General features: G+C 42.4%; 1 protein-coding gene across 5 annotated transcripts in view; it reads right to left on the bottom strand.

The window, feature by feature from the left end:
• The window catches only part of LOC111975199 (phosphatidylinositol 4-phosphate 5-kinase type-1 beta-like), a 102,612-nt gene that overhangs the window by 51,263 nt on the left and 23,766 nt on the right, over positions 1-27,583 (bottom strand). For 3 of the 5 annotated variants that reach the window (XM_024003428.2, XM_070447071.1, XM_024003427.2), the window contains 3 exons: positions 11,874-11,970; positions 11,060-11,128; positions 9,908-10,038 (listed from right to left, as the gene is read on the bottom strand). In XM_024003428.2, coding sequence (XP_023859196.1) covers positions 9,908-10,038; positions 11,060-11,128 — 200 coding nt within the window. In that variant the 5' untranslated portion in view covers positions 11,874-11,970. Of the gene's footprint in view, positions 1-9,907; positions 10,039-11,059; positions 11,129-11,630; positions 11,660-11,771; positions 11,791-11,873; positions 11,971-27,583 lie in introns of those variants that run through there. The other 2 variants (XM_070447074.1, XM_070447072.1) reach the window with 2 other exon arrangements.

The raw sequence follows: 27,583 nt of genomic DNA, 5'->3' as shown, positions 1-27,583 counted from the left end.
CAGATTCTCTAGATCTTTTGCGAAATATGTGCGATATGGACGAGAAGATTACTCAAACAGTGCATGACGTTGGCTCATCTGTTATACCAACATAAGAGTTATCTGACGCCAAGACTACATATACTGTCAATCTCTTAAACTATGTGTCAGCGGAGAATCGTATCATCTTGACATCAGAAGTGATGTTAGTGTGTGGTAGTGGTGTTGTGTGAAAGCTGAGTTTATTAGTGTTGTGGTGGTCGGTGGTGCCGATATTTGTTCGTAATGTGCTGCTGCTCGTTTGTGTGTTGCTGATTTGTGATAGCTGTAGTGTTGTGTAGTTGTGTGTGTAGGTCGCTGCATGTGTTTGTGTGTAATGGGTGGCGTGTATTCCTGGGTGTGTTCGGGGTTATGTAAAGTGTTTCTTTAAGCTGCTGATGTGATTATTAAAGAGACAATTTGATGGGCCAGGCACGACACGGCATGCAGTATGTTTTGCACACTGGCGTTAAAAGACGCAGTAAGCTGATTTCCAGGGATTTGGGGTATATAATCCACTGGATTGACAGAGTCCATACACCATGACTTCAACTAGCTGATTCACACTCATGTTAAATGATAGAAGCCTCTTTTTTATTCTTTGGGATATGAATCCTCTATGTGAGTCATTACTGTTGAAGGAGAACGCCTCCTCCCTTGTTTCATGGAGAGATCCAGACATGAAGCTTTCCTATTTCAGCTAGCAGACAGATCTAGCTCAACCTCTGTTCCCTCTTCAGTCATACTGCAGGTTCACTGCTGAAAGTCAATGAGTCACTTCACAGCAGCGCCAACATAGGCTGTAGTGTTTCTAAAAGGGCTTATTAGGATTCATCTACTCAGGCTGTAAAGCATGTATTTGTGTGAAAGCATACGTAGGTAGATACAACATATTGTAAATTGCTACTCATTATTACTATACTAAACGTAAGGGATAATCAACGAGGGGCTAAGCTATGGAGCGAGATAGCTGCCAAAAGGTTGAGCGCACGTATCGCTAGGATCTTAAGAAAATCCAAAATGTAAATTGTTAGGATCGTAAGAAAAGCCATGTGTGAAACATGAAACGTAAACGTGAAATTTCACCAGTGAACATTCAAACACCATGTTACGATTACGGACGAACAGTTTAGGCTTYAACAAATCTTGTGTTGCAATTCTGACGTACAATAATACCTTTTAGAGTTTTGGCAGTTTCATCTCACCAACAAAAACAGATGTTCACCGAACAGCCTGTGAGGAGCGCTCAAACATAACACAGTAGAAGAAAAGTCAGGGAAACTGGAAAGAGGTATCATGCACGTTTTCAAGTTAAAAGTCTCCATTCTCTATTACTCAGTTGAGTTTACTTCACATTTAGGTAGCTAATGTATTGGATTTGTTTGCCAGTGCGAGTCTAGATAGCACTAGCTGTATTATGCCTACAACAGTGAAGTTTCAGTCTSCTAGGTGTATCTCTACAGCATGGGCATATCTCTGGGTGACGTGAACATCCCCATGCATGCACCTTATCAAAATATGACTAATTCAATATTGCACCATCTCATTCTATGGGCGCTGTCTGCAATCATAACCAGTAGTATCTACCAGGAATAATGAAACATAACCAGTAGCATCTACCAGGAATAATAAATCATAACCAGTAGTATCTACCAGGAATAATATGAAACGAAACAGTATTTGTTCTACAGGAAGTAATGAAATTCATAACCAGTAGATCTACAGGAATAATGAAACATAACCAGTGAGTTCTACCAGGAATAATGAATCATAACCAGTAGTATCTACCAGGAATAATGAAACATAACCAGTAGTATCTCACCAGAATAATGAAACTAACAGTAGTATCTACCAGGATAATGATCATAACCAGTAGATTACCAGGAATAATGAACATAACCAGTTAGCACTACCAGGAATAATGATCATGTAACCAGTAGTATCTACCAGGAATGAATGAAACATAGACCAGTAGTATCTACCAGGAATAATGAACATAACCAGTAGTATCTACCAGGAATAATGAAAAACATAACCAGTAGTGTTCTACCAGGAATAATGAAACATGACCAGTAGTGATTACACCAGGAAATAATGAAACATGACCAGTAGTATTTCCCAGGAATAATGAAACATGACCAGTAGTATTCTACCAGGAATAATGAAACATGACCAGTAGTATCTACCAGGAATAATGAAACATGACCAGTAGTACTTTACCAGGAATAATGAACATAACCAGTAGTATCTACCAGGATAATGAAACATAACCCAGTAGCATCTACCAGGAATAATGAAACATAACCAGTAGCATCTACCAGGAATAATGAACCATAACCAGTAGTGTCTACCAGGATAATGAAACATGACCAGTAGTATTTACCAGGAATTAATGAAACATGACCAGTAGTATTCTACCAGGAATAATGAAACATGACCAGTGTACTTTACCAGGAATAATGAAACATAACCAGTAGCATCTACCAGGAATAAAATCATAACCAGTAGTATTACCAGGAATATGAAACATGACCAGTAGTATTTACCAGGAATCTCATGAACATAGGACTTTGAAATAATCCGGGAGAGGTTAAACGTAAGCTAAATCTGGCATAGGCTTATTCTCACACTTTACAATAACTCTGTAGCAGTGGTCTTAGGTAGCCTCCGTATATAGGCTATTCCCTCCATCGCGACACTGCTGCCCAGTTGAAGAGCTTGAGATCGCCATGCAGCACCATGCGTCTTCAGAAGGGCATCTTCTGAGGCTGAGGGGTGCTTTTCTGGAGGAATGCAGCCATAGAGTCATTATACCCTAATGTAGGCCTATTTGACTACTAGCCAAATAAAGTGCACAGCATGCATGATGCGTGCAACTCGTCATTCCAACATATTTGAACATMTAATTCATCCAGTCAGTCTGTCAGCCATTCAGTCATTTGTCTCAGTTGCAATAGGAACTAAATCAAAAGGGAATAGAAGTCTTATCCATTAGTMTATTGATATCCATYTMMYTATRCAAAATGATCTAAATTCTCACAAGTTCTTTAGCCAATCACTTTAATAATTTAAATGTTTAATTTAGGCCTATCCAAATAAAAACAAATATGCATTCAACTTATAGGCAATGCAATTCAGGCTATCATTTTGGGTACTGGTGCTTTGCGTAATAATCGTAGAACTCTATTTGTGTTTTATAACTTTTTATTATAGGGCTTCCCTTAAAAAAAGACCCGAGCTCACATGCCTCTAAATACAGTCTCAAAATACATTTTAAACACAATTGTTGAAGAAGCATGTGCAGTGGCTGATAGGGAAAAGTCCAGACCATTTGGGACCCAATGGCTATTTCGCTCAGGACAGATTATAGCCAAGACTTAATCAATATTTAGTTTMYTCTCATTTATTGATATGAATATAGCCTCTGCGTGATGGGGTTGTGCAACGCAAATAGCTAGAACAAGCCTACATTCAGAGTGAAATTCACTAATACAATAGTCAAAAGTCCATGCTCCCAAAACCTGGAAAAAGTGTGATTCATTAGGTTACATGATCACCACAGTAGCACTATGCAGCCATAAAAATAAATTATGCAATTATAAGGCCAATAAATAACAACACCATGGCATACTTAGATAGCGGAATAGGCCTATCCTAAATCCTATTTACTTTCTGTTTTGCAGCTCAGGCAGTTATTCTAGACATTCTGTGTCTTTATTATTCAAACACAAGTCATTTGCTGAAGACCCAAGCCTATACTACACCATCTACTGATGTAACGTTGTTATGGAATGCAGTTCTAAAACAAGCTCTAGACTTTTATTTTGGAAATGAAACCAGAAGCTGCAAAGCAACTCTAARGTCTCGGCTTGATTGACTAGCTAACTRCGACTAGCTACGTTCGGTTCATGTCCTTTACAGATGCCACATCATTTAAAAAAGTTTGTATGTGCTTCCCGAGTGGCACAGAGGTCTAAGGCACTGCATCGTAGTGTTGCGGCGTCACTASAGCCTGGGGTTCGATCCCAGGCTGTGTCACAACCGGCTGTGACCGGGAGTCCCATAGGGTGGTGCACAATTTGCCCAGCATCGTCCGGGTTAGGGMAGGGTTTGGCCCGGGGGGGCTTTACTTGGCTCATCGCACTCTAGCGACTCCTTGTGGCGAGCTGGGCACCTGCAGGCTGACTTCGGTCGTCAGTTGAACAGTGTTTCCTCCGACACATTGGTGACCGACCGGCTCGATCTTATGAAACAAAATTTGAAATTTGTTTTTTTTTACATTAGATAAAAGTAGAGACTCAGAGCTAGAAAATGGTATATCATACACTACAGTTGAGGAACAATGGGAAATGAATTCTGCTTTGAAAGTTGATAACTTGTAACATCACTTTTGAGAAAATGGCCTTTGAATATTTTGGTACATGTACTGGAGAGCTCCTCTGTGTCTACACCCATTCAGCATCGTTCACCGCCTCTTAACCTTTAGCCCCACCCATCTCTTTAAGGGTTGWTCTGAGTGTTCTGTCCTAACAGCAGCAGTCAAGCACCCAAGCTAACTGGCTAACGTTGGCTAGATTGCTAACTACTTCCAGACACAAATGAGAGAACAGCTCACTGARCACTTTACAAGCCCGAGCAGAGCTGGTTAGGCTGTTTTTATGTTATCCAGAGCATTGGTGACTGTAACTGTGCTGCTGGCAGCAATTTAATTACGCTTTTTTTGCAAACTTCTACTAACACCGGCCATATTGGTAAATTGGTCAGTTATTCTAAGCTCTGGCACACTCAGACGAGAGTGCTCTGAAATCGGAGTAGATAGCCAGAGCGAATTTACCAGCTACGTCTCAACAGCTCGCAGTGACATCATGAACATTCTATTGAAATGGATACTTGCATAGTGGAGTCMTTTGTTAAAACCTCTTAGTACGGAAATCCCGTTACCAGGATCAAATTCGACAACATCCGGTGAAATCGGAGCGCGCCAAATTCAAAATCGTAATATTAAACATTCATGAAAATACAAGTGTCCTACATCATTTAAAAGCTTAACTTCTTGTTAATCCAGCCACTTTGTCAGATTTCAAAAAGGCTTTASGGCAAAAGCATAACATGCGATTATCTGAGGACAGCGCCAAGATTTCAAAACTCGGTCCTCCAGAAAGTGGAGAGCAACACTTATGCAATTCTACTATGCAATATATATTTTTTAAAGCTGCYTTAGTCAGGATTACCTACACATACTGACCAGCTCAAATAGACAGAAGCGTGCTACATAGCAGACCAATACGAACTCATCTCTCGGCATGTCCAGCCCACTCATTATCTCAGCCAATCATGGCTAGCGGGAAGGTTGCTGGCTTTTTCTGTGGCTAAACCAACTAGGTTCGTAATTTAGCAATTTTATTTGTATTTACAGATGGCATACCAGTTTGTTATAGGGCACATGAAAGTTCAGAATGTTCCAAATGGCATTTCTGCCCCAAAAAAAGCATTTTGATTAAAAAAATACATTTTATGTTGAAATGGCTTTCTTGTGAAGTAGTGACGCGCGACATACGCCTAGTTTCCTGAAACTAGTTACATTGGTGCAGCTGGTTTCCGGATTAAGCAGGCAGGTGTTAAGAAGCATGGCTTGGCTGGTTATGTTCCGGAGGACGTATGACTACTCAACCTTCACCTCTCCTGAGCCTGTAGGGGAGTTGCAGCAATGAGACAAGATCATAAATCACGAAATTGGGGAGAATTTTTTTAAATTTTTAATATATATATGTAAGTGTAAAAAAGATCTGTAACCGAGTAAAGGGAGACGTAAAGTTATTTTACCCCTTTTTCTCCCCAATTTCGTGGTATCCAATTAGTAGTAGTTACTGTCTTGTCTCATCATTGCAACTCCCGTACGGACTCGGGAGAGGCGAAGGTTGAGAGCCATGCGTCCTCCGAAACACAACCCAACCAAGCCACACTGCTTCTTGATACAACGCACATCAAACCCGGAAGCCAGCCGCACCAATGTGTCGGAGGAAACACCTAGCGACCTGGTCAGCGTGCACTGCGCCCGGCCCGCCACAGAAGTCGCTAGTGCGCGATGAGACAAGGATATCCCTGCCGGCCAAACCCTCCCTAACCCTGGACGACGCTGGGCCAAATTGTGCTTCGCCGCATGAGTCTCCCGGTCGCGGCAGAGCCTGGGCACGAACCCAGAATCTCTGGTGGCGATGCAGTACCTTACACCACTGCGCCACCCGGGAGGCCCTGACGTAAAGTAATTTAATGTGTAAATGTTCATTCATAGTCATAACATAGACGTACGTTTACATATGTAATTTAATGTTTGCGTTTCATGTTCGAGCATGGCTTTTCTAAGCTGCACTTCGTTTAATTTTAGCGGTTTTCTATTCATATTTATTTGTACAGTCGTGGCCAAAAGTTTTGAGAATGACACAAATATTCATTTTCACAAAGTTTGCTGCTTCAGTGTCTTTAGATATTTTTGTCAGATGTTACTATGGAATACTGAAGTATAATTACAAGCATTTCATTTGTCAACGGCTTTTATTGACAATTACATGAAGTTGATTGCTTAGAGTCAATATTTGCGGTGTTCACCCTTCTTTTTCAAGACCTCTGCAATCCGCCTTGGCATGCTGCCAATTAACTTCTGGGCCACACCCTGACTGATGGCAGCCTATTCTTGCATAATCAATGCTTGGAGTTTGTCAGAATGTGTGGGGTTTTGTTTGTCCACCCGCCTCTTGAGGATAGACCACAAGTTCTCAATGGGATTAAGGTCTGGACCCAAAATATCGATGTTTTGTTAGTTATCACTTTTGCCTTACAGCAAGGTGCTCCATCATGCTGGAAAATYCATTGTTCATCACCAAACTGTTCCTGGATGGTTGGGAGAAGTTGCTCTTGGAGGATGTGTTGGTACCATTCTTTATTCATGGCTGTTTTCTTAGGCAAAATTGTGAGTGAGCCCACTCCCTTGGCTGAGAAGCAACCCCATACATGAATGGTCTCAGGATGCTTTACTGTTGGCATGACACAGGACTGATGGTAGCGCTCACCTCGTCCTCTCCGGACAAGCTTATTTCTGGATGCGCCAAACAATCGGAAAGGGGATTCATCCGAGAAAATGACTTTACCCCAGTCCTCAGCAGCCCAATCCCTGTACCTTTTGCAGAATATCAGTCTGTTCCTGATGTTTTTCCTGGAGAGAAGTGGCTTCTTTGCTGCCCTTCTTGACACCAGGCCATCCTCCAAAAGTCTTCACCTCACTGTGCGTGCAGATGCACTCATACCTGCCTGCTGCCATTCCTGAGCAAGCTCTGTACTGGTGGTGCCCCGATCCCGCAGCTGAATTAACTTTAGGAGACGGTCCTGGCGCTTGCTGGACTTTCTTGGGCGCCCTGAAGCCTTCTTCACAACAATTAAACCGCTCTCCTTGAAGTTCTTGATGGTCCAATAAATGGTTGATTTAGGTGCAATCTTACTGGCAGCAATATCCTTGCCTGTGAAGCCCTTTTTGTGCAAAGCAATGATGACGACACGTGTTTCCTTGCAGGTAACCATGATTGACAGAGGAAGAACAACGATTCCAAGCACCACCCTCCTTTTGAAGCTTCCAGTCTGTTATTCGAACTCAATCAGCATGACAGAATGATCTCCAGGCTTGTCCTCGTCAACACTCACACCTGTGTTAACGAGAGAATCACTGACAATGTCAGCTGGTCCTTTTGTGGCAGGGCTGAAATGCAGTGGATTTTTTGGGGGGGGATTCAGTTAATTTGCATGGCAAAGAGGGACTTTGCAATTAATTTCAATTCATCTGATCACTCTTCATCACATTCTGGAGTATATGCACATTTCCATCATACAAACTGAGGCAGTAGACTTTGTGAAAATTAATATTTGTGTCATTCTCAACTTTTGGCCACGACTGTATTTATCCATAAAAATGATGCTGATTCATGATTTCAACTGGCTGAGAAAAGCTGCCCGTCTCATCCCAACACGTTCATTACTATGCGACAGCTGGAGATCGAATATGAATATTGAAACAATGTTGCAAATGTCAGAGAGACAGCAATGTTTATACAAATCTCTACTGTTGAAAACTAAATGTTAGTCTGAAAGAAATGTGAGACAATATCCAGATGCTTTTTATAGTGGAGATCAAGTTCATAAATTGCCTGGCTGTGCTGATGAAACCGTGGATTGCGCAGTCAGATGCAACAGAGTAAATAGGCATTTTAACGTCTTAGATTTAGCCGGTGGTAACTTGTTGAATAGACACTCGCTGGAATGCAGTTTTAACCAATCAGCATTCAGGATTAGACCTACCCGTTGTATAATATTTTATACTGTACTAAACTCAGCAAAAAAAGAAATGTCCCTTTTGAGGACCCTGTCTTTCAAAGATAATTCGTAAAAATCCAAATAACTTCACAGATTTTCATTGTAAACGGTTTAAACAGTGTTTCTCATGCTTGTTCAATGAACCATAAACAATTAACGAACATGCACCTGTGGATCGGTCGTTAAGACACTAACAGCTTACAGACGGTAGGCAATTAAGGTCACAGTTATGAAACCTTAGGACACTAAAGAGGCCTTTCTACTGACTCTGAAAAACAACAAAAGAAAGTTGCCCAGGGTCCCTGCTCATCTGCGTGAACGTGCCTTAGGCAGGCTGCAAGGACGCATGAGGACTGCAGATGTGGTCAGGGCAATAAATTGCAATGTCCGTACTGTGAGATGCCTAAGACAGCGCTACAGGGAACCAGGACGGACAGCTGATCGTCCTCGCAGTGGCAGATTACGTGTAACAACATCTGCACAGGATCGGTACATCCGAACATCACACCTGCGGGACAGGTACAGGATGGCAACAACAACTGCCCGAGTTACACCAGGAACGCACAATCCCTCCATCAGTGCTCAGACTGTCCGCAATATGCTGAGAGAGGCTGGACTGAGGACTTGTAGGCCTGTAGTCTGGTGAGGACCTGCCTTACATCACTGGCAACACCACCGTCGCTGGACCAGACAGGACTGGCAAAAAGAGCTCTTCACTGACGAGTCGTGGTTGTCTTACCAGGCGTGATGGTTGGATTCGCGTTTATCGTCAAAGGAATGAGCGTTACACCGAGGCCTGTACTCTGGAGCGGGATCGATTTGGAGGTGGAGGTCCGTCATGGTCTGGGGCGGTGTGTCACAGCATCATCGGACTGAGCTTGTTGTCATGCAGGCAATCTCAACGCTGTGCATTACAGGGAAGACATCCTCCTCCCTCATGTGGTACCCTTCCTGCAGGCTCATCCTGACATGACACTCCAGCATGACAATGCCACCAGCCATACTGCTCGTTCTGTGCGTGATTTCCTGCAAGACAGGAATGGCAGTGTTCTGCCATGGCCAGCGAAGAGCCCGGATCTCAATCCCATTGAGCACGTCTGGGACCTGTTGGATCGAAGGGTGAGGGCTAGGGCCATTCCCCCCAGAAATGTCCGGGAACATGCAGGTGCCTTGGTGGAATAGTGGGGTAACATCTCACAGCAAGAACTGGCAAATCTGGTGCAGTCAATGAGGAGGAGATGCACTGCAGTACTTAATGCAGCTGGTGGCCASACCAGATACTGACTGTTACTTTTCATTTTGAGCCCCCCTTTGTTCAGGTACCCATTATTCCATTTCTGTTAGTCACATGTCTGTGGAACTTGTTCAGTTTATGTCTCAGTTGTTGAATCTTGTTATGTTCATACAAATATTTCCGCATGTTAAGTTTGCTGAAAATAAACGCAATTGACAGTGAGAGCACGTTTCTTTTTTTGCTGAGTTTATATACTATGGCATCAGTATAATCATCAGTAATGTCCCTGCTCCTCACCTTGGCAGGAAGACGCTCTCCACCACATAGAAGTCCTGCATGAGAACATCTCTGTCAGGTTTGGAGGTCAGGTTGCCCACTGTGTAGCCGATGCCCAACTGGATGGCCCCCTTCAGGGCTGACGATGTGGTCTGAGGGTCAGGGACAACCAAACACACCAATCAACACATACATTAACGAATCAACAACTCAATCAAGCAACAACTCCTTCAAAACAAAAATATAAAACACAACATGCAACAATTTCAAGAATTGTACTGAGTTACAGTTCATATTAGGAAATCAGTGAATTGAAATCAATTTATTAGGCCCTAATCAATGGATTTCACATGACTGGGAATACAGATATGCATCTGTGGTCACAGATACCTTTTTTAAAAAAGGTAGGTGACCTAGGCGTAAACTCCAAAGAGGAAGGTAGCAAATTCCCAGAAGAGAGGCATGTCTTGTAAAGGTCAGTGTAAGATGTCTTGTAAAGGTCAGTGGAAGATGTCTTGTAAAGGTCAGTGGAAGATGTCTTGTAAAGGTCAGTGGAAGATGTCTTGTAAAGGTCAGTGGAAGATGTTTGTAAAGGTCAGTGGAAGATGTCTTGTAAAGGTCAGTGGAAGATGTCTTGTAAAGGTCAGTGGAAGATGTCTTGTAAAGGTCAGTGGAAGATGCACGTTCAGGAACATACAGTGCAGTCAGAAAACAATGTCCGATTGTCTGAAACAAGCACGTTAACGTCATGAAATTGAAAGCCAGCTGATGCCTATGACACCGTCTTCGATGGCTTCAATAGTTCTGAAAATGTCAAATTCATTACCTAGATGTTTCAAATCGACTGCATTAGGCCCTGTTATATTGTGTGTGGCACAAACATCCCATCACCACCGGTGACGTCTAATCCAAATGAAAATGTAGTAAAGCAGAGAATGGACTGTGAGGATAGCTTCCCATCATGTACTATGTACTGTGTAGAAACAGGGCGTTGATAGGAGTTCATATGACAAAGGGTTACTTTAAAAGGTTTCTTGGGTCACATCAACAAGCTTCGTAGTGATATATGGTCATTCACTTCAACAAGCACTGAGAAACCTCCCTTCATGGTTGTCATAAAAGGCCAGTAGAGTCCAGCCAGAGAGAGCAGTGTATGGAGGGATGAAACTTTACCTTCTTGTATGTTTTCTCTCCGCTCGTGTTTCGAGACCCTCCCACTCCATTTTCTGTGGTCGTTGACATCTGACGAGAGGACAGAGCAGAAGAATAAGGAACTCACTGGTCAAAGTTCAGAAAAAAACAAAGTTTCTTCAGGTGCTACTTTAGGCCAGTGGTACAGGAATAAAGTCAATTCACATTGACTGACTAGATTCAATTTGGGTTATTTCATAATGTCATCACAAAGCTCACAAAGAGGGAGGTTTTTCCACTACCGTCTTTCTCGGGCTAGAGTACACAACCACATAGGCCTACAGTTTGAGTTTGACTAATAGACCTGTGCAGATTGGTGAGCTACGCATTTTTCACTGCATCATCTGACACAGATACACACCCACATTGTCTACATACGCTAGACTATAGGTCTTAATGTGACGATGTAAACTAACACAGTATATCTACAGTACCTGGCAGTGATGCTTATCAATAAGACCCTGTAGACAGGAGTGTCCGCGTGAAGCAGGTATAATGAGCATACCCTGCTAAGTGAAAAGTGAAGGTGTAAAAGTCGAAGGTAACCAGTCACCTCGCTTAGTGAAAAGTGAAGGTGTAATCAGTCACCTCGCTTAGTGAAAAGTGAAGGTGTAATCAGTCACCTCGCTTAGTGAAAAGTGAAGGTGTAATCAGTCACCTTGCTTAGTGAAAAAGTGAAGGTGTAATCAGTCACCTTGCTTAGTGAAAAGTGAAGGTGTAATCAGTCACCTTGCTTAGTGAAAGTGAAGTGTAATCAGCACCTTGCTTAGTGAAAAGTGAAGGTGTAATCAGTCACCTTGCTTAGTGAAAAGCTCTGCCAGTGGAACAGAGATCACGACCACATCTCTTGGTCATCAGGCAGTCATGGGGAGGTTTCAATCTCCAGGCAGCCTCTGGAAGAGAAGAGGACACAGAGAAAAGACTCCATTACATGATATGATGACAGAGTGAATGAACAGTAGGAGAATGCCCTCTGCTTCAATGTTAGGCCGTACCTCTTTGATGTCAGAATAGAAACTTGGAAAAATGTCTGCAGGCAAATATTTTTTCATTAGCGTATCTGCTGGAATTTCCCAGTTAAAGTGTTTTCATTATTGGAGCAATTTTAGCGGGTGGCCCCTCAAAATATTAATTTCATATTTCTTGTTAATTTCCGACAGTTATCAAAGGCAATTTCATCCATTTCAAAACCCGAAATGATTAACCATCCCGCAGCAAATGATCTATTCTCTGAGAAGGTAAGACAGTTGGGTATTTTTGTGCATTCATTAGTGAGTTTGCAATGGTGTTCCTGCTGTCAGTCACTCCAAAATTCACCCTCCACACACAGCCATACAAAAACTCCCTGTGAGGAGCTCTGCTGTGGGGGGGGGAGAGGGGAGGTAGATGGGTGTGTGAGCAGCCATGCGTGCTGCAGTAACTGCGCTGGATAAATGACTCCACGTCAAGCAGAGAGACTGCAGACCCTCAGAGTGTACTACTGTATGAGGACTAATGGAGCCACAGCCAAGGCTCTCACACACACACAACCAAGCTATTCACCATTCAGCCACACCATCAGCTTGTGTGTGTGTGTCTAACTAGAATGCCTGTGAGTGTGAAATGAGTCTAAGTGCAGTTGTTAAATAAAGAGAGAGCGAGAGAGCGAGAGAGCGAGAGAGAGAAAGAGAGAAAGATGGTGGGGACATTTACACAGCGAGATATTGGATATATTTCAGTGTTTTCTTTCTGTGTCTATTTCTGTCTGTTAACCTCCAGCTAAACCTGCAGTGGCCTCACCTCCAGCATATCAATGTACCTGCTACTCAGAGCGCAGCCGCCATTATTACTTACATAAGCTTTGCCTGTGTGTCCCCCTGCAACCTATAAGCACTCCTCCTTATTAGCTCTGTGTCCAAACATATCTTACTTCATCAGACATGTGTCCAATCAGGACTCACTTTGGTGAGCCTTCATCCAATTAGCATCCTCTGTGTGTGTGTTGTTCTTGTGCGTCTACACACGAGCGAGGAACCAAAATGTCAAATGTACAACTATGATGTCACCTGTCGCATACAGCTGGTCTTTCTCCCTCCCAAGTAGATATCATGTCAGGAAGTCTATCAGTCTCAAGACAGGGCAATTCCACAGTAACAGAGAAATGCTGAGACTCAGATTTTTCACTTTAAAATGTATACCAAACAAAAACGAATGATTGCAAAGTAAAACAAACCATACAACTCTCTTCACAAGGACTACTTTTAACAATTTTCACTGAGCATCTTACAAAAACACATCTACTTGAAGAACAGTGCAGATGCTAAGATTGGTAGCAGAATGACGTTTTTTTTGCTGATTTATAACATGAATTTATTCAATATTAAAAATATTCATATTAATATCTCAAAACGACCCTTTTTGATTGTGTTCACTTTAAGACATATTGTTTGGAACAATATACTCTACAAGTATATCACATTCCCAGACTGGGCTCCCTGCTAATTCTGAAGGTAGGATACGTTTTATGAGCACCATCAACACATTGAATGGTAATTGGAATGTGCAATCCTAAAGGAGGGCTGTGATTGGTTAATCAATCAAATGTATTCATAAAGCCCTTTTTACATCAGCCGATGTCACAAAGTGCTATACAGAAACCCAACCTAAAACCCCAAACAGCAAGCAATGCAGACACACAGTGGCTAGGAAAAACTCCCTGGAAAGGCAGAAACCTAGAGAGGAACCAGGCTCTGAGGGTAGCCAGGCCTCTTCTGACTGTGCCGGGTGGAGATTTAATGACCTATAATGTTAATTTCTATGAATAAAATGGGTCATATCATTAAAAGTACCAGAGAGCCCACTCTGGAAAAGTGATGAGTTTGAAGATTATATGGTTCCAGACAATATGTCTAAAAATAAGCTAAATCAAAAACAGTAGTTTTGAGATATTCATATTAATAGTTTTATTGTTGAATAAATTACTGTGAAAATGTGTCTTTCAGAATCTAGACATACTCCATATGTTAGAGCCCATTATAATGAGTATAACAACACCAAGGTGTCATGTCGTGATCACAGATCATAGGGTCTTACAGGAGGCATGTACAGGTCMAAAAAGGGCCTGAAATTGCCACTTTCATTATGATTCTCAAAAATTGTTTGTGATACAAATGTAAAAAGCATGTCAAACATCCTTCCTCCCAATGAAGTTTCTATGTGAGAATTTCCAGAACAATCTGAGATACCAAAAATATTGTCAGCTCCGGCTGGCGTGAAATCGTCCTTTTGGAGGATTGTCGATTCAAGTTTTATTATTAATTGAAAATGTTATTCTGTGTGTCTGTACCCAAACAAAACACAAAGCAGGCTGACATTAAGAGGAGTATGTAGCAGACAGACACTGTCTTTATCCTCAAACTGAAGCCTTATCTGTGCACCAGCTCTGCCGTTGCTAGCAACACACAGAGTAAATACTATTTGACTTGGAGCTGATGTCTGTGCTGTAGGGCAGGTTAGGAGAGACTGTCTGTATGTGTGTGTGTGTATATATAAACATTGGCCTCAGGAGAGACTATCTGTATGTGTGTGTTCTCTGTGTAAGTGTGCGTGCGTGCGTGCGTGCGAACATTGGCTGTTGGCCTTCATGGGCAACACTGAGTCATAACATGTTTATTCAAGTGCAAATTGGGAATGCAATTATCATGAATATATCATGGAGGTCATGCTATTGCATAACATGTATATAAAGAGCACAATTCACAGCCTCAAGGTCATTTCACCTAATCTGGCTCTCGCTGTGTAGTCATGTGGGTCGCGTCAGCCAGGCTACATTTCACCAGGATGCTCGTCAAGAGAACACAAATACTGTGGAACCCTGAAGTGGGCAGTAATATTTGATATGTGTCTATACAGTAACCTATTTTATACATACACACGCGACTCGTAATAAGACTGACCAATTAGCCTATTAAAATGTTTATCTGACMTCATAAAAATAATTAGCAATATGCAAGAGACTATGGTTGAGTTACAGTCATAGGTAATGAAGAAACGTCTGAGAAGGAATTCTAAATGCAAGTGTACTTAATTACTTTGTCAAATGAACGATAACATTATACAAGGCATAAAGCTTAAGTTACAAAGCATTAACAAGCATTACAAGGCATTATTCTAAGCATGATCAGAGAGGGAGAGAGAAAGAGAGACAATGAAACCATGGCTTGTGCCCTGGCCCATGGAGCATGGGAGAGGGGGAGAGAAAGGAAGAAAGAGAGAGAGAGAGACAATGAAACCATGGCTTGTGCCCTGGCCCATGGAGCATGGGAGAGGGGAAGAAAGAGAGAGGAACAAATAAGGAAGAACAATTCATCTAAAGACCCTTTTTATAAGCATCTGAGTTGTTTTGATTCAAAAGCTGAGTTGTTCACCAATAGTATTACTGTAAAGTTAACCTCCAATCAGATGTCAGACTTCCAGGATGTAACCTCTGCTTGTCAGAGGTGAGACAGTGGGGGTTGGAGAGGTCAACACAGAGAAGACTGAATTCCTAAGACAACACAGAGGAAATTCTTGCATAAGGTTGATAAGAAGAGTCCCTTCGGGGCACCCTACACCTTTGTAATAATTATAACAACAACTAAATGTTTTCTGGTGCTGGGTCTGTCTGTCTGTATGTTGAACAGGAGGAATGTTAATTAGCCAGTCGGTCAGTCAGTCTGGCTTCGTGTGTCATTGTGTAGGGGACCTGGACTGTTGGCACTGCTGTGCTGGTGCCTCACTCCTACTCTCCCTGACTCCCACTCTCTCTACCACCCCCAATCTCTCTCTCACTATCCCTCCCTTTCTCTCTATCTCTATCCCCCTATCCCTAGATCACACCCTCTATTCCCCCATCCCCCCCTTCTCTCCCTCAATCCCGCCCTCCCCCTCTCTCTGAGGCTATCTGACCCGTGGCGTGCCCAGCCAGCGCTCCCTCCATCAGACCTTTTCCAAAACAATCCACGAGAGGCCCACAGCTGCAGAGCTGTTGTTCCCAGCTAAACAAAGAAATGTGGATGGATGGCCCACTTCCATCTCATCGTCTGGTGCTACAGCAGCTGTTGAAACCCACTAACACCATTAACGCACAGCCAGATATTGAGTACATGGCTCTGATTTGATGTAAATTGTGTGATGTTTGATCTCAGAGCAGCGAGCTAAAAGAACAATCTTTCTCTCTCAAGGACACTGCGATGTGGTTATAGGAACTTGGTAAGAACGTTGCCATAATGTTGGGGGAAATGCTGTGGACAAAATAAATGTGTACTTCCTGAGGCGAGGCACTGACACTATTCCTGAGCTACAGTAGATAACGTAGCAGGTGGAATAGCCCAAGCAGAGAACTTTTATTTTATTTTGATATTTTACAAGTATACTAAAGTATACTTAAATAAAATACTAATTCATATTATACTGTATACTTCAAATACGAGATGTACTTTTCTAGCATATCTTATGTCCCAAAAAGTGTCCCAATTTAGATCATTTGAAATGTATTTAATAAACTTAAATGTTAATAAAACACAAATAAAGTTTACATTAAAATGCATGAATGTATTTAAAATGGTTCCAAATTAGTTTAAAATTAAGGACATACAGTACTTACAGTATATATATATATATATATATATATATATATATATTAATATAATATATATATATATATATATATATATATATATATATATATATATATATATATATATATATTCAAGTATGATTTCAGTATATTTAAATATTTATTTTTCTGCTTGGGAGGATGGACTGCTGTGGTTTGGATTAGAATCAAATGGGTAAAAGGAGCTGGATCAATAATGAAGTACAGGCTCAGTACTTTACTGTAAAGACTCCCTTGTTTACAAGGACCCACAACAATCAATCAGAATCAAATGGAACAGCACTGCTGCGTAATGTGTGTGTGTGTACGTGTACGCGCACGTTTCGTGAGAGACGGATAGATAAAAAAGAGAAGAGATAAAAGGCAGGGAGAGGGAGCCAATAAAGCACAGTTTAGGAGACTAGCTACAATCATCAATGAGATCTAAATAGGTTCTGCTCTGTGAGTAGTGGTGTGGGATGAGACTGAAGCACTCAGTCTGTACAGCAGGGTAGATCCTCTGTAATAAGGCACCCTTTCACTCCGACTCAAACTCCATTTCATACACAACACTTCACACCTCAGATACATGGGACAATACTCAAATGTAAGTGCGCACACATTTGTCTGCAAAAATCGTGAGGACATTTCGGCAAAACCTTTTCTTGGCAAGCTTTACACAACTGTATAGCTTCACACACAGTGGCACGCTGAACTGACGGAGATATGTTTGGTTATGGCCGCCAGGTCGCACGCACTGGAAGTTTGATACAGTGAMGTGTGGCTGTGCTCTCACGGTCTCCWTAACTCCAGGAGTTCATTTTCCCCCATCAGCTTCACTCTATTCCCTTTCTCTCCTCCACTATATCCCTCTGTTCTCACGCACACACATCCCTAGGGGTTTACTGTGAGACAGGAAAGAATATTGGTGATAATAATCCCAACATAATCCCATGTTACTGTGATACCTGGCCCTCCTAACACAGAAACTAATACTATTAATACTGACAGAAGGAAGCAGAGAGATCCACTCACACGTCATCCACTGGGATTAAATCTGAAAGCTGAGCTGCTCTCACTGATGTGCTCTTGGCTTTTGCTTCAAAGCTCATTAGTCTAAAATGGTCCAAATGTTTGCATAATAACGGTAGAACCTGTTGTTGAACAGCAGAGCCTGGAAGACAAGCAGTAATCTCCAATCATAAAGTTATGATGCAAAACAACACATAGGTACATGTTTGACAGGACAACGAACATGACAGATCTGCTACCAGGCTCAGCCCAGAGACCCTTCTTTTCATTTAAACTACCACTGTAAACCTTGAAACAGTGCATCTCATATCTCCACATTACCTCCATGGAGGGATYCTACAGAGCAACGCTGGCTGTGTTTATCCTCAGTCCCCTGACACTATTGGATTACTGCAGACGATAGAAGACGCGATGGCTAATCAATAGTGTGTCAGCAATGCAGAGACCTGAAGACTGCCAGGCTGCCTTGACTTTCAACCCCGACTGAGGGATGTTAAACAAGCCCAGATGATTTCTGGCACAGACACAGTGAGTGGGCTACATGAAGAGGGAGCTTAGCCCCAGGGATCTACGGTATTAAGATACTTAATTGTAGCAATTGCTGCCTTGGCTAGGACACATCTACTAGAAATTCAAGAGATTCAAATATTGCTGGAACCACCCTGGTACAATTAAAGGATATATTAAATTACCTCCAGTATATTTATACTGGCTTTATAAGACATCCCTTTAGACAACACTCTCTCTGGAAGATACCTAAAAACACTCAAACATATCCGATACCTCTTAACTACAGCAGAAGATTTAGCAGAAGATTTAAGGACTAAGTAAGAAGACAATCCTAGACTGATTAGGTCGAGGCTAACCGTGGTGGTTGTGGGCTCCCTCCCGTTCCCAGCAGACATGCCTGCCTGACCGTGTAAACTCTCTTTGTTCGTCGCTGGAGGTTCGCGCGTCACTCTCCTAATTGGGTACACTGTCAGACGAGGCCTTATGAAATTGGCCGAGCCCCCTCGTGTAAAATTGTCACTTCACAGAAGTGTTCCGTTATGAAACAGATGCTGAGAAACAGAAACAGTTTTAATGAACCAGAGAAACCTAGCTGAGCTGAGGGAGATAGAATGACACTGCATAGGAGAAGTGGCATGGAGAGACAGAGAGAGAGACAGAGAGAGACTTCTGTCCTAGTTAAATACCATCGCAACTCATCACAGCCCGTGATGCTTTGCCAAACACAAAGCAGCACCACTGCAGTCCTGTCCTAGCTTCACACTATTACCACATAGACCACACAACAAAGCTCATCCAGTCAATACAGCTTGAAAGAGAGAGAAAGATAGATAGAGAATGAGAAATAAAGACCCGCACACAAAAATCTACTGCGTCCATCTACGCACTACCTATACTGCGTCAGTGTCCCAAAAACCTCTACGTAAGTACAACATTGAACAATTTACAGCCAGTTCTGTAACTGTTCCACATTCTGCTAAAGTAAGTTAGTGCCTGTCTGTGGATCCTCTGGCATGCCCTCATACCACTCCTCTGAGAGAGGAACAAAGCTGCAGGCTAACTGTTCAGAACAGTCCACTGCACCTGGAAACTTAGTCCAACTAGCAGTGCTTAAAGGGATAGTTTGGGATTTTAAACACCATGGGACCACGCAGCCATCATACCGCTCAGGGAGGAGATGCATTCTGTCTCCTACAGATGAACGTACTTTGGTGCGAAAAGTGCAAATCAAGCCCAGAACAACAGCAAAGGACCTTGTGAAGATGCTGGAGGAAACAGGTGCAAAAGTATCTATATCCACAGTAAAACGAGTCCTATAAATCGACATAACCTGAAAGGCCGCTCAGCAAGGAAGAAGCCACTGCTCCAAAACAGCCATAAAAAAGCCAGACTGCGGTTTGCAGCTGCACATGGGGACAAAGATCGTACTTTTTGGAGAAATGTCCTGTGGTCTGATGAAACAAAAATATAACTGTTTGGCCATAATGACCATCGTTATGCTTGGAGGAAAAAGGGGGAGGCTTGCAAGCCGAAGAACACCATCCCAACCGTGAAGCACGGGAGTGGCAGCATCATGTTGTGGGGGTGCATTGCTGCAGGAGGGACTGGTGCACTTCACAAAATAGATGGCATCATGAGGAGGGCAAATCACGTGGATATATTGAAGCAAAATCTCAAGACATCAGTCAGGAAGTTAAAGCTTGGTCGCAAATGGGTCTTCCAAATGGACAATGACCCCAAGCATACTTCCAAAGTTGTGGCAAAATGGCTTAAGGACAACAAAGTCAAGGTATTGGAGTGGCCATCACAAAGCCCTGACCTCAATCCTATAGACAATTTGTGGGCAGAACTGAAAAAGCGTGTGCGAGCAAGGAGGCCTACAAACCTGACTCAGTTACACCAGCTCCGTCAGGAGGAATGGGCCAACTTATTGTGGGAAGCTTGTGGAAGGCTACCCAAAATGTTTGACCCAAGTTAAACTATTTAAAGGCAATGCTACCAAATACTAATTAAGTGTATGTAAACTTCTGACCCACTGGGAATGTGATGAAAGAAATAAAAGCTTAAGTAAATCATTCTCTCTACTATTATTCTGACATTTCACATTCTTAAAATAAAGTGGTGATCCTAACTGACCTAAAACAGGGAATTTTTACTAGGATTAAATGTCAGGAATTGTGGAAAAACTGAGTTTAAATATATTTGGCTAAGGTGTATGTAAACTTCTGACTTCAACTGTAAATCATCCATATATATCTACAGCAATAAGACAGATCTTGCTTTTGAGGCCTGTTTGAGTGTTTCTTTAATAGCCTACTGATCCCGTGAGCACCAAGACTCACACAACAGGTTAGTACATTTGTGAAATTGTTTATCCATGCCGTAATAAAGTCTTTATACTTTATTTTCGTTAGAACAGTGCCTCTGGTATTATTTCTAATTCATTTTGGGTTGTTTACATTGTTCCAAATTGTCCGGACAATAATATCTATAATAATAGTAACCGTTCTTTTTCTTGATCTCCTTATTGTTATTATTGTTATGATCATCATTATAATAATAAATGTCATTAGTAGACTTAGTATAGCAGCCTTGTATAACCACCATCAAGCTGTAGGCCTAAGAGCGCATCCTGTTTAGTCTTAATACAGTAACTTACTTAGGCCTATATTTCAATACTTATTTAGGCTACTGTACTCTATCAATCTATCATTAATTTGTTCATGTCATCACACAGCATACGAGTCATTCATGATTTGAAAAGCAATCAAGCATTTTAGTTTTAAAATAACAAAGCGACACTTAAATAATAATTAGCGCAAACAATAAATAAACCGTTCCATTTCTGAAATTGCATTCACAAATGTTTTCAACTGCTTTTAGTCTTTGCTGTAATAAAGGCTTTACAAAACAATATTACAACAGACTCTGGTACGCTTACCATTTATTTATTGTTGTTTAGATTGTTCCAAACGGTCATGAAAATGATATAATAATACACATAATATGCACACAGCATTTGCGCCTTACCTTTTTATTGATCTCCAGTAAATGTATTCCACACAGACTTCCCCTTTACCTCCTGAGAAACCAGTAAACATTCCCCCGTTTTGAGTTTATTTGTTACGACCTCTGCATCCATTTTGCTGCCACATGTGTTACAGTGTTCGGAGTTTGTTTTAACCACATTTTTGATGTGATTAGGATATGCTATAGATCAGGCCCTATTGGTCATGTGCATGCAATGCATAAATGTGTCATGTAAAGAGAGCAAGGGTTGAGTGAGTAGGGAATTATTTTCCTAAACAAATGAGGAATTTCGGTAACAGAACTTTACAGTTAGAAATGGCTGTAATTATGTTACATCTTCAGCAACAGGGACAGCGCGATAAACACTGTTGATGTTCTGTGGTGGTCGCTGCAGCAGGGAGGAGAGAGAGACAACGGGTGCTAGTCTCACAGTCACCCACTGTGACAAACCTAGTACAGTGTACATTCAGCAAGCAGTTTAGCAGTTACAACGAAATATCGCTCTCTCTCTCTCTCTCTTCTGCTTCATTTTTGAAGAAATTAATTTGTTCAAAACTGTTCATGTATTGTCTTTGAGTCAACTACTCACCACATTTATGCACTGCAGTGCTAGCTAGCTGTAGCTTCTACTATCAGTAATAGATTCATTCTGTGATCCTTTGATTCGGTGGACAACATGTTAGTTCATGCTGCAAGAGCTCTGATAGGTTGGAGGACGTCCTCCGTAAGTTGTCATAATTACTGTGTGTAAGTTGTCATAATTACTGTGTAAGTCTATGGAAGGGGGTGAGAACCATGATCCTCCTTGGTTTTGTATTGAAGTCAATGTACCCAGAGGACAGAAACTAGCTGTCCTCCGGCTGAACCATGGTGCTACCCTACAGAGTACTGTTGAGGCTACGGTAGACCATTGCAAATCAGTGTGTTTTAATAAATTATATGGTGACGTGAATATATTTTGTATAGTTTTATCTTTATCTTTGCATTTTACCCCCTCGGGAGGCGAAGGTCGAGTCATTAGTCCTCTGAAACATGACCCGCCAAACTGCGCTTCTTAACACCCGCCCGCTTAACCGGAAGCCAGCTGCACCAATGTGTTGGAGGAAACACTGTTCAACTGACGACCGAAGTCAGCCTGCAGGCGCCTGACCCGCCACAAGGAGTCGCTAGAGTGCGATGAGCCAAGTAAAGTCCCCCCGGCCAAACCAACCCCTAACCCGCACGACCCAGGGCTAGTTGTGATTCGCCCTATGGCCCCAGGATAACTTTTTTACGACTATGAGAAGCTGAGACTCTCTCGGTTTTGCTCTATGGCGCTCATAAGTCACACAAGACTTGTTAGAAGATAAGGGGTTCTGCTACATATAAGATAATAGGAAATGAGTGAGAGAATGAGAGCACGACAGAAAGAGAGACCGCGACAGAGAGAGAGAGAGAGAGCGCGACAGAGAGAGTGAGAGAGAGAGAGAGAGAGCGCGTGACAGCGAGAGAGCGAGAAGGAGAGAGAGAGAGAGAGAGAGAGAGAGAAGAGAGCGCGCACTGGAGAATAATCGGTGAGTTTCATTTTCAGGGAGTCTCTCTCTCTTTCCAGCAGCACTGTGCAGCAGAGTGGAGCAGAGATCAACCGGAGTCGAGAAGAGTGGAGCAGAGCAGGATGGAGAGAGCAGAGCCTAGAGCAGCAGGTCACCCTCTGTGCACACAGTCACATGGTCCAAACAAGAGGGAGAGGGGAGAAACACAGAGGGATAGAAAGAGGGACAGAGACACAAGTGTAGCAGCAACAAGAGAGAGGGAATAGGGTGAGAGAATGAGAGGGATAGTGCGAATGAGAGGGATATAGAAAGAGAAGCGAACAAGAGAAAGACAGAAAGAGGGGGTCGATAGAAAAAGGGAGAATGGTTTATTAAAGTAAGAGAATGAGAGCGAGGTAGATTGCTTCCTTTGGGACCATTGCTTATGAGATTTTACAGCTCTAGTCCTTTCTTTAAACCTGGTGTTTGTTTGCACAGTGGTTTCTATGACAGTGATTGTCTGTCTTAAGATGTTCTGTTTTATGGTGCTCTGTTAGGAAGGGAGAGGAATGTACAACCAGCCTTACTGACGTTTGCATGTGGACGGGGAGACATGAGGGTTTTGATGAGCTAGTCAAGTTAGATGTTTAATAGAAAGACAGGCCAATACAATGCAATCTAAAGTAGCTTGGGAGACAATTTAGGATTCTGGCTACATTTATAGTATAAGAGACATTTATTGGTTAAGTTCATGTTTCATTGTATGTTACAATAAATTACATTGTTTCAATTGTCTCATGCTTTTTTATAATTGAATACTGTCTCTTTAAGTGATCATGCAGCGGCTCATGCTCACTAATTTGGGCTCATGGGTTTCACATGTTAGAACGCTAGCTGTAACTGTCACTTTTTGTCAGTTGTAGCTTAGCTGAGGAGCCATACGGTTTTCTGACCAGGTCCTCATTTTTGATATCCCTGTAGAAATAATTCTACTTATCTGAAGATACTTACAATACCTTTAGTTTACATGAAGATCTGTGGATAACTGTACATACTGGAAACCTGTGGGATAAAGTATTTCGTTTTTTACTCTTTACGCAGGAGTCTCTGGTCGTTTAACTAAAGTGAGTGATGCACGTCTATCATACAGCCTCAAGCGAAACTATCACTGCACCTACATAAATGCTTAGCCTATAGGGTCCGACAGTGAAAACTATGGCTATAGATAGTGATATAGCAAGTGAAAAGGATATGGCGTAGGGCAGGGGTACTCAAGTACTATATTGTCATTTATCAACCCCCACCTCCCAACCCATTCGACCCTAAACTGTTCACACCCCCCTTGTTGCCGTAGAGAAAATGTTGCAATTTTTAAGGCAAATTTCTTTTTTTTCTGTTTAAAAGCTAATTTCCTTGAAATTCCGAATTGACCCGGACCGCCAGTTGAGTATGAGGGGTGTAGGGGCTAAAACGTACACGTTACTAGTACACTCGTGTTCTTCTCGTCTCATTCAGCAGCCACGCTGGCAAGCTAAGAGAAGGAGGACTGTGTTCACATCACCCAAAAATGTCCACAAAATTAATTAGTCTGTACACTCCAAACCATAACAGTCCACCCACTGTCAACAAAAACACATGACACTTAGAGAGAATGAAGCCTAACCAAGCCCAGCCCAGTCCAGCCCTCGCACAGAGTCCAAGGTCCTCTCTCTCTGCCAGCATTACCTTACAGAGAATAGAAACGTTGCCTTGAGTCTACTACCATAAAGCTGTGTGTTGGGGCATTTAACTGTATATGAGTCCTATTCAATTATACTGTATTAGTTTATTTTGCACAGCACGTTGTGAGGTATGTTGACTATGCATTTGCCTATAGAGGTGTAGAGGGAGGTGACACGATTATTCATATGTATGGAGCCGCTGCATGTGGCCATATTTGTTGTTGTGAGAAGCGGCCAAGGGGGCTCAGGGGACATGGTCCCATCACTGATCTAGGGACAGGAACTGAGGGACAGAAGGGAGAGAGAGAAAGATAGAGAGGAGACAGCACAGAGGGGGGCTTTCATTGTCAATACCACCACGGACACACACACACACTCCTCTCTACTTCCTAGCCTCACCCTTTCCTCATGCACACTCTCACACCACAGTCCCTTTCTCTCTCTCCTCATCGATCTTCCTTTCAGTCTCCCTATTCAGGCCCCAGTGTGGGCCTCTCCTAGCCTTGCCCTTGCCAGGACAGAGAATGGGGAGAGCGGGGGCTCAGCGTGACCAAAACAACAAACAAACAACAACATGACTTACAGCTGCAGCCAATCCAATTCTCAAGAGACAAATAACAACGCCACAAACCAATCCCTGGGAAGAGAATCAAACACCAGCCAATCTCTATCTAGATGATGATTTTGACAGCAAATGCCTCTGTAGCTCTGGCGGCCTGAGAGAGTTTGTACCATCTCAGAGGCTGCCAATGGAACTGTGGGGCTGGGAAGTGGAAATTAGCCATTTGGAGATCATTAAGATCAAACAGATGAAAAAGTGAATTTCTCCATCTAGATTCAGCTGCTGTTACACAACCAAGAGGACAGAGAGATTTCAAACAGTTTCTCCCTGCTGATAAACACATTTTCATGTTGTAGTTGGAAACTCAGTGTTTAGTCGGTGTTGCCAATTAGAGCTAATGCTAACGTTGAATCAGCGCTATGGAGAAATTGCAGTGAAAGAACATGAAACATGACAGTTTTACATATTAAAGGGGAAGTCATTTCAGAAGCTTGCAGGATTCCTTACTTACCAACCACAGCTACAAATCCCAATAAAACTACATCAGCTGTTCCGGACAACTTTGTGATCTCACTCTTCGTAGCCGATGTGATTATGACATTTAAAACAGGTTAACATTCACTAGGCCTCCGGGCCAGATGGTTTACCAGGACGTGTAATCAGAGCATGCGCTGATCAGCTGTCAAGTTTCTTCACTGACATTTTCAACCTGTCCCGGACCCTGTCTGTAATACCTACATGTTTCAAGCAGACCACCATAGTCCCTGTGCCCAAGGAAGCCGAAGTAACCTGCCTAAATGCCTACCACCTCCCTCTGCAACTGGATCCTGGACTTCCTGACGGGCCGCCCATAGTTGGTAAGGATAGGCAACAACAAGTCTGCCATGCTGATCCTCAACACTGGGGCCCCTCAGGGGTGTGTACTTAGTCCCCTCCTGTACTCCCTGTTCACCCACGACTGCGTGGCCAAACACGACTCCAACACCATCATTAAGTTTGCTGACGACACAACAGTGATAGGCCTGATCACCGACAATGATGAGAAAGCCTATAGGGAGGAGGTCAGAGAACCGTCAGTGTGGTGACAGGGCAACAACCTCTCCATCAATGAGCAAGACAAAGGAGCTGATCATGGACTACAGGAAAAGGCAGGCCGAACAGGCCCCTATTAACATTAACGTGGCTGTAGTGGAGCGGGTCGAGAGTTTCAAGTTCCTTGGTGTCCACGTCACCAACGAACTATCATTGTACAAACACACCAAGACAGTCGGGAAGAGGGCATGACAAAACCCTGCACACTGACTCTGTACCGGTACCCCCTGTATATAGCCTCGTTATTGTAATGTTATCGTGTTATTTTTGGTACATTTTTTAAAACTTTAGTTTATTTGGTAAATATTTTCTTAACTCTTCTTGAACTGCACTGTTGGTTAAGGACTTGTGAGTAAGCATTTCAAGGTCTACACTTGTTGTATTCGGCGCATGTGACAAATAAATATAGACATAGATTAAGGAAATGAAACGCTAGCCACTTTAAATGTCTCCCTATCTTGCATTACTCATCTCATATGTGTAAACTGTACTCCACACTATTCTACGGTATCTTAGTCACTTTAATTGTGTGTAAATATTGCATCATCCATCTCATATGTATGCTGTATTCTATACTATGCCACTCTATCTTAGTCCAATACCGCTCTGGCATACACCACCGTTCAAAAGTTTGGGGTCACTGAGAAACGTCCTTGTTTTTGAAAGAAAAGCATTTTTGTCGTCCATTAAAATAACATCAAATTGATCAGAATTACAGTGTAGACATTGTTAATGTTGTAAATGACTATTGTAGCTGGAAACGGCAGATTTTTTATGGAATATCTACATAGGCGTACAGAGGCCCGTTATCAGCAACCATCACTCCTGTGTTCCAATGGCACGTTGTATTAGCTAATCCAAGTAAATAATTTTGATTATTAGAAAACCCTTTTGCAATTATGTTAGCACAGCTGAAAACTGTTCTGATTAAAGAAGCAATAAAACTGGCCTTCTTTAGACTAGTTGAGTATCTGAAGCATAAGCATTTGTGGGTTCGTTTACAGGCTCAAAATGGCCAGAAACAAATAACTTAATTCTGAAACTCGTCAGTCTATTCTTGTTCTGAGAAATGAAGGCTATTCCATGCGAGAAATTGCCAAGAAACTGAAGATCTCATACAAGGCGGTGTACCACTCCCTTCTCAGAACAGCGCAAACTGGCTCTAACCAGAATAGAAAGAGGAGTGGGAGGCCCCAGAGTACAACTGAGCAAGAGGATAAGTACATTAGAGTGTCTAGTTTGAGAAACAAACGCCTCACAAGTCCTCAACTGGCAGCTTCATTAAACAGTACCCGCAAAACATCAGTCTGAACGTCAACAGTGAAGAGGCGACTCCGGGATGCTGGCCTTCTAGGCAGAGTTCCTCTGTCCAGTGTCTGTGTTCTTTTGCCTGTCTTAATCTTTTATTTTTATTGGCCAGTCTGAGATATGACT

This window comes from Salvelinus sp. IW2-2015, linkage group LG15, assembly GCF_002910315.2.
Source record: "Salvelinus sp. IW2-2015 linkage group LG15, ASM291031v2, whole genome shotgun sequence".
Lineage (NCBI taxonomy): Eukaryota > Metazoa > Chordata > Actinopteri > Salmoniformes > Salmonidae > Salvelinus > Salvelinus sp. IW2-2015.
Note: the sequence above shows the minus strand (reverse complement) of the source record. Positions and strands in the feature narration are given on the sequence as shown.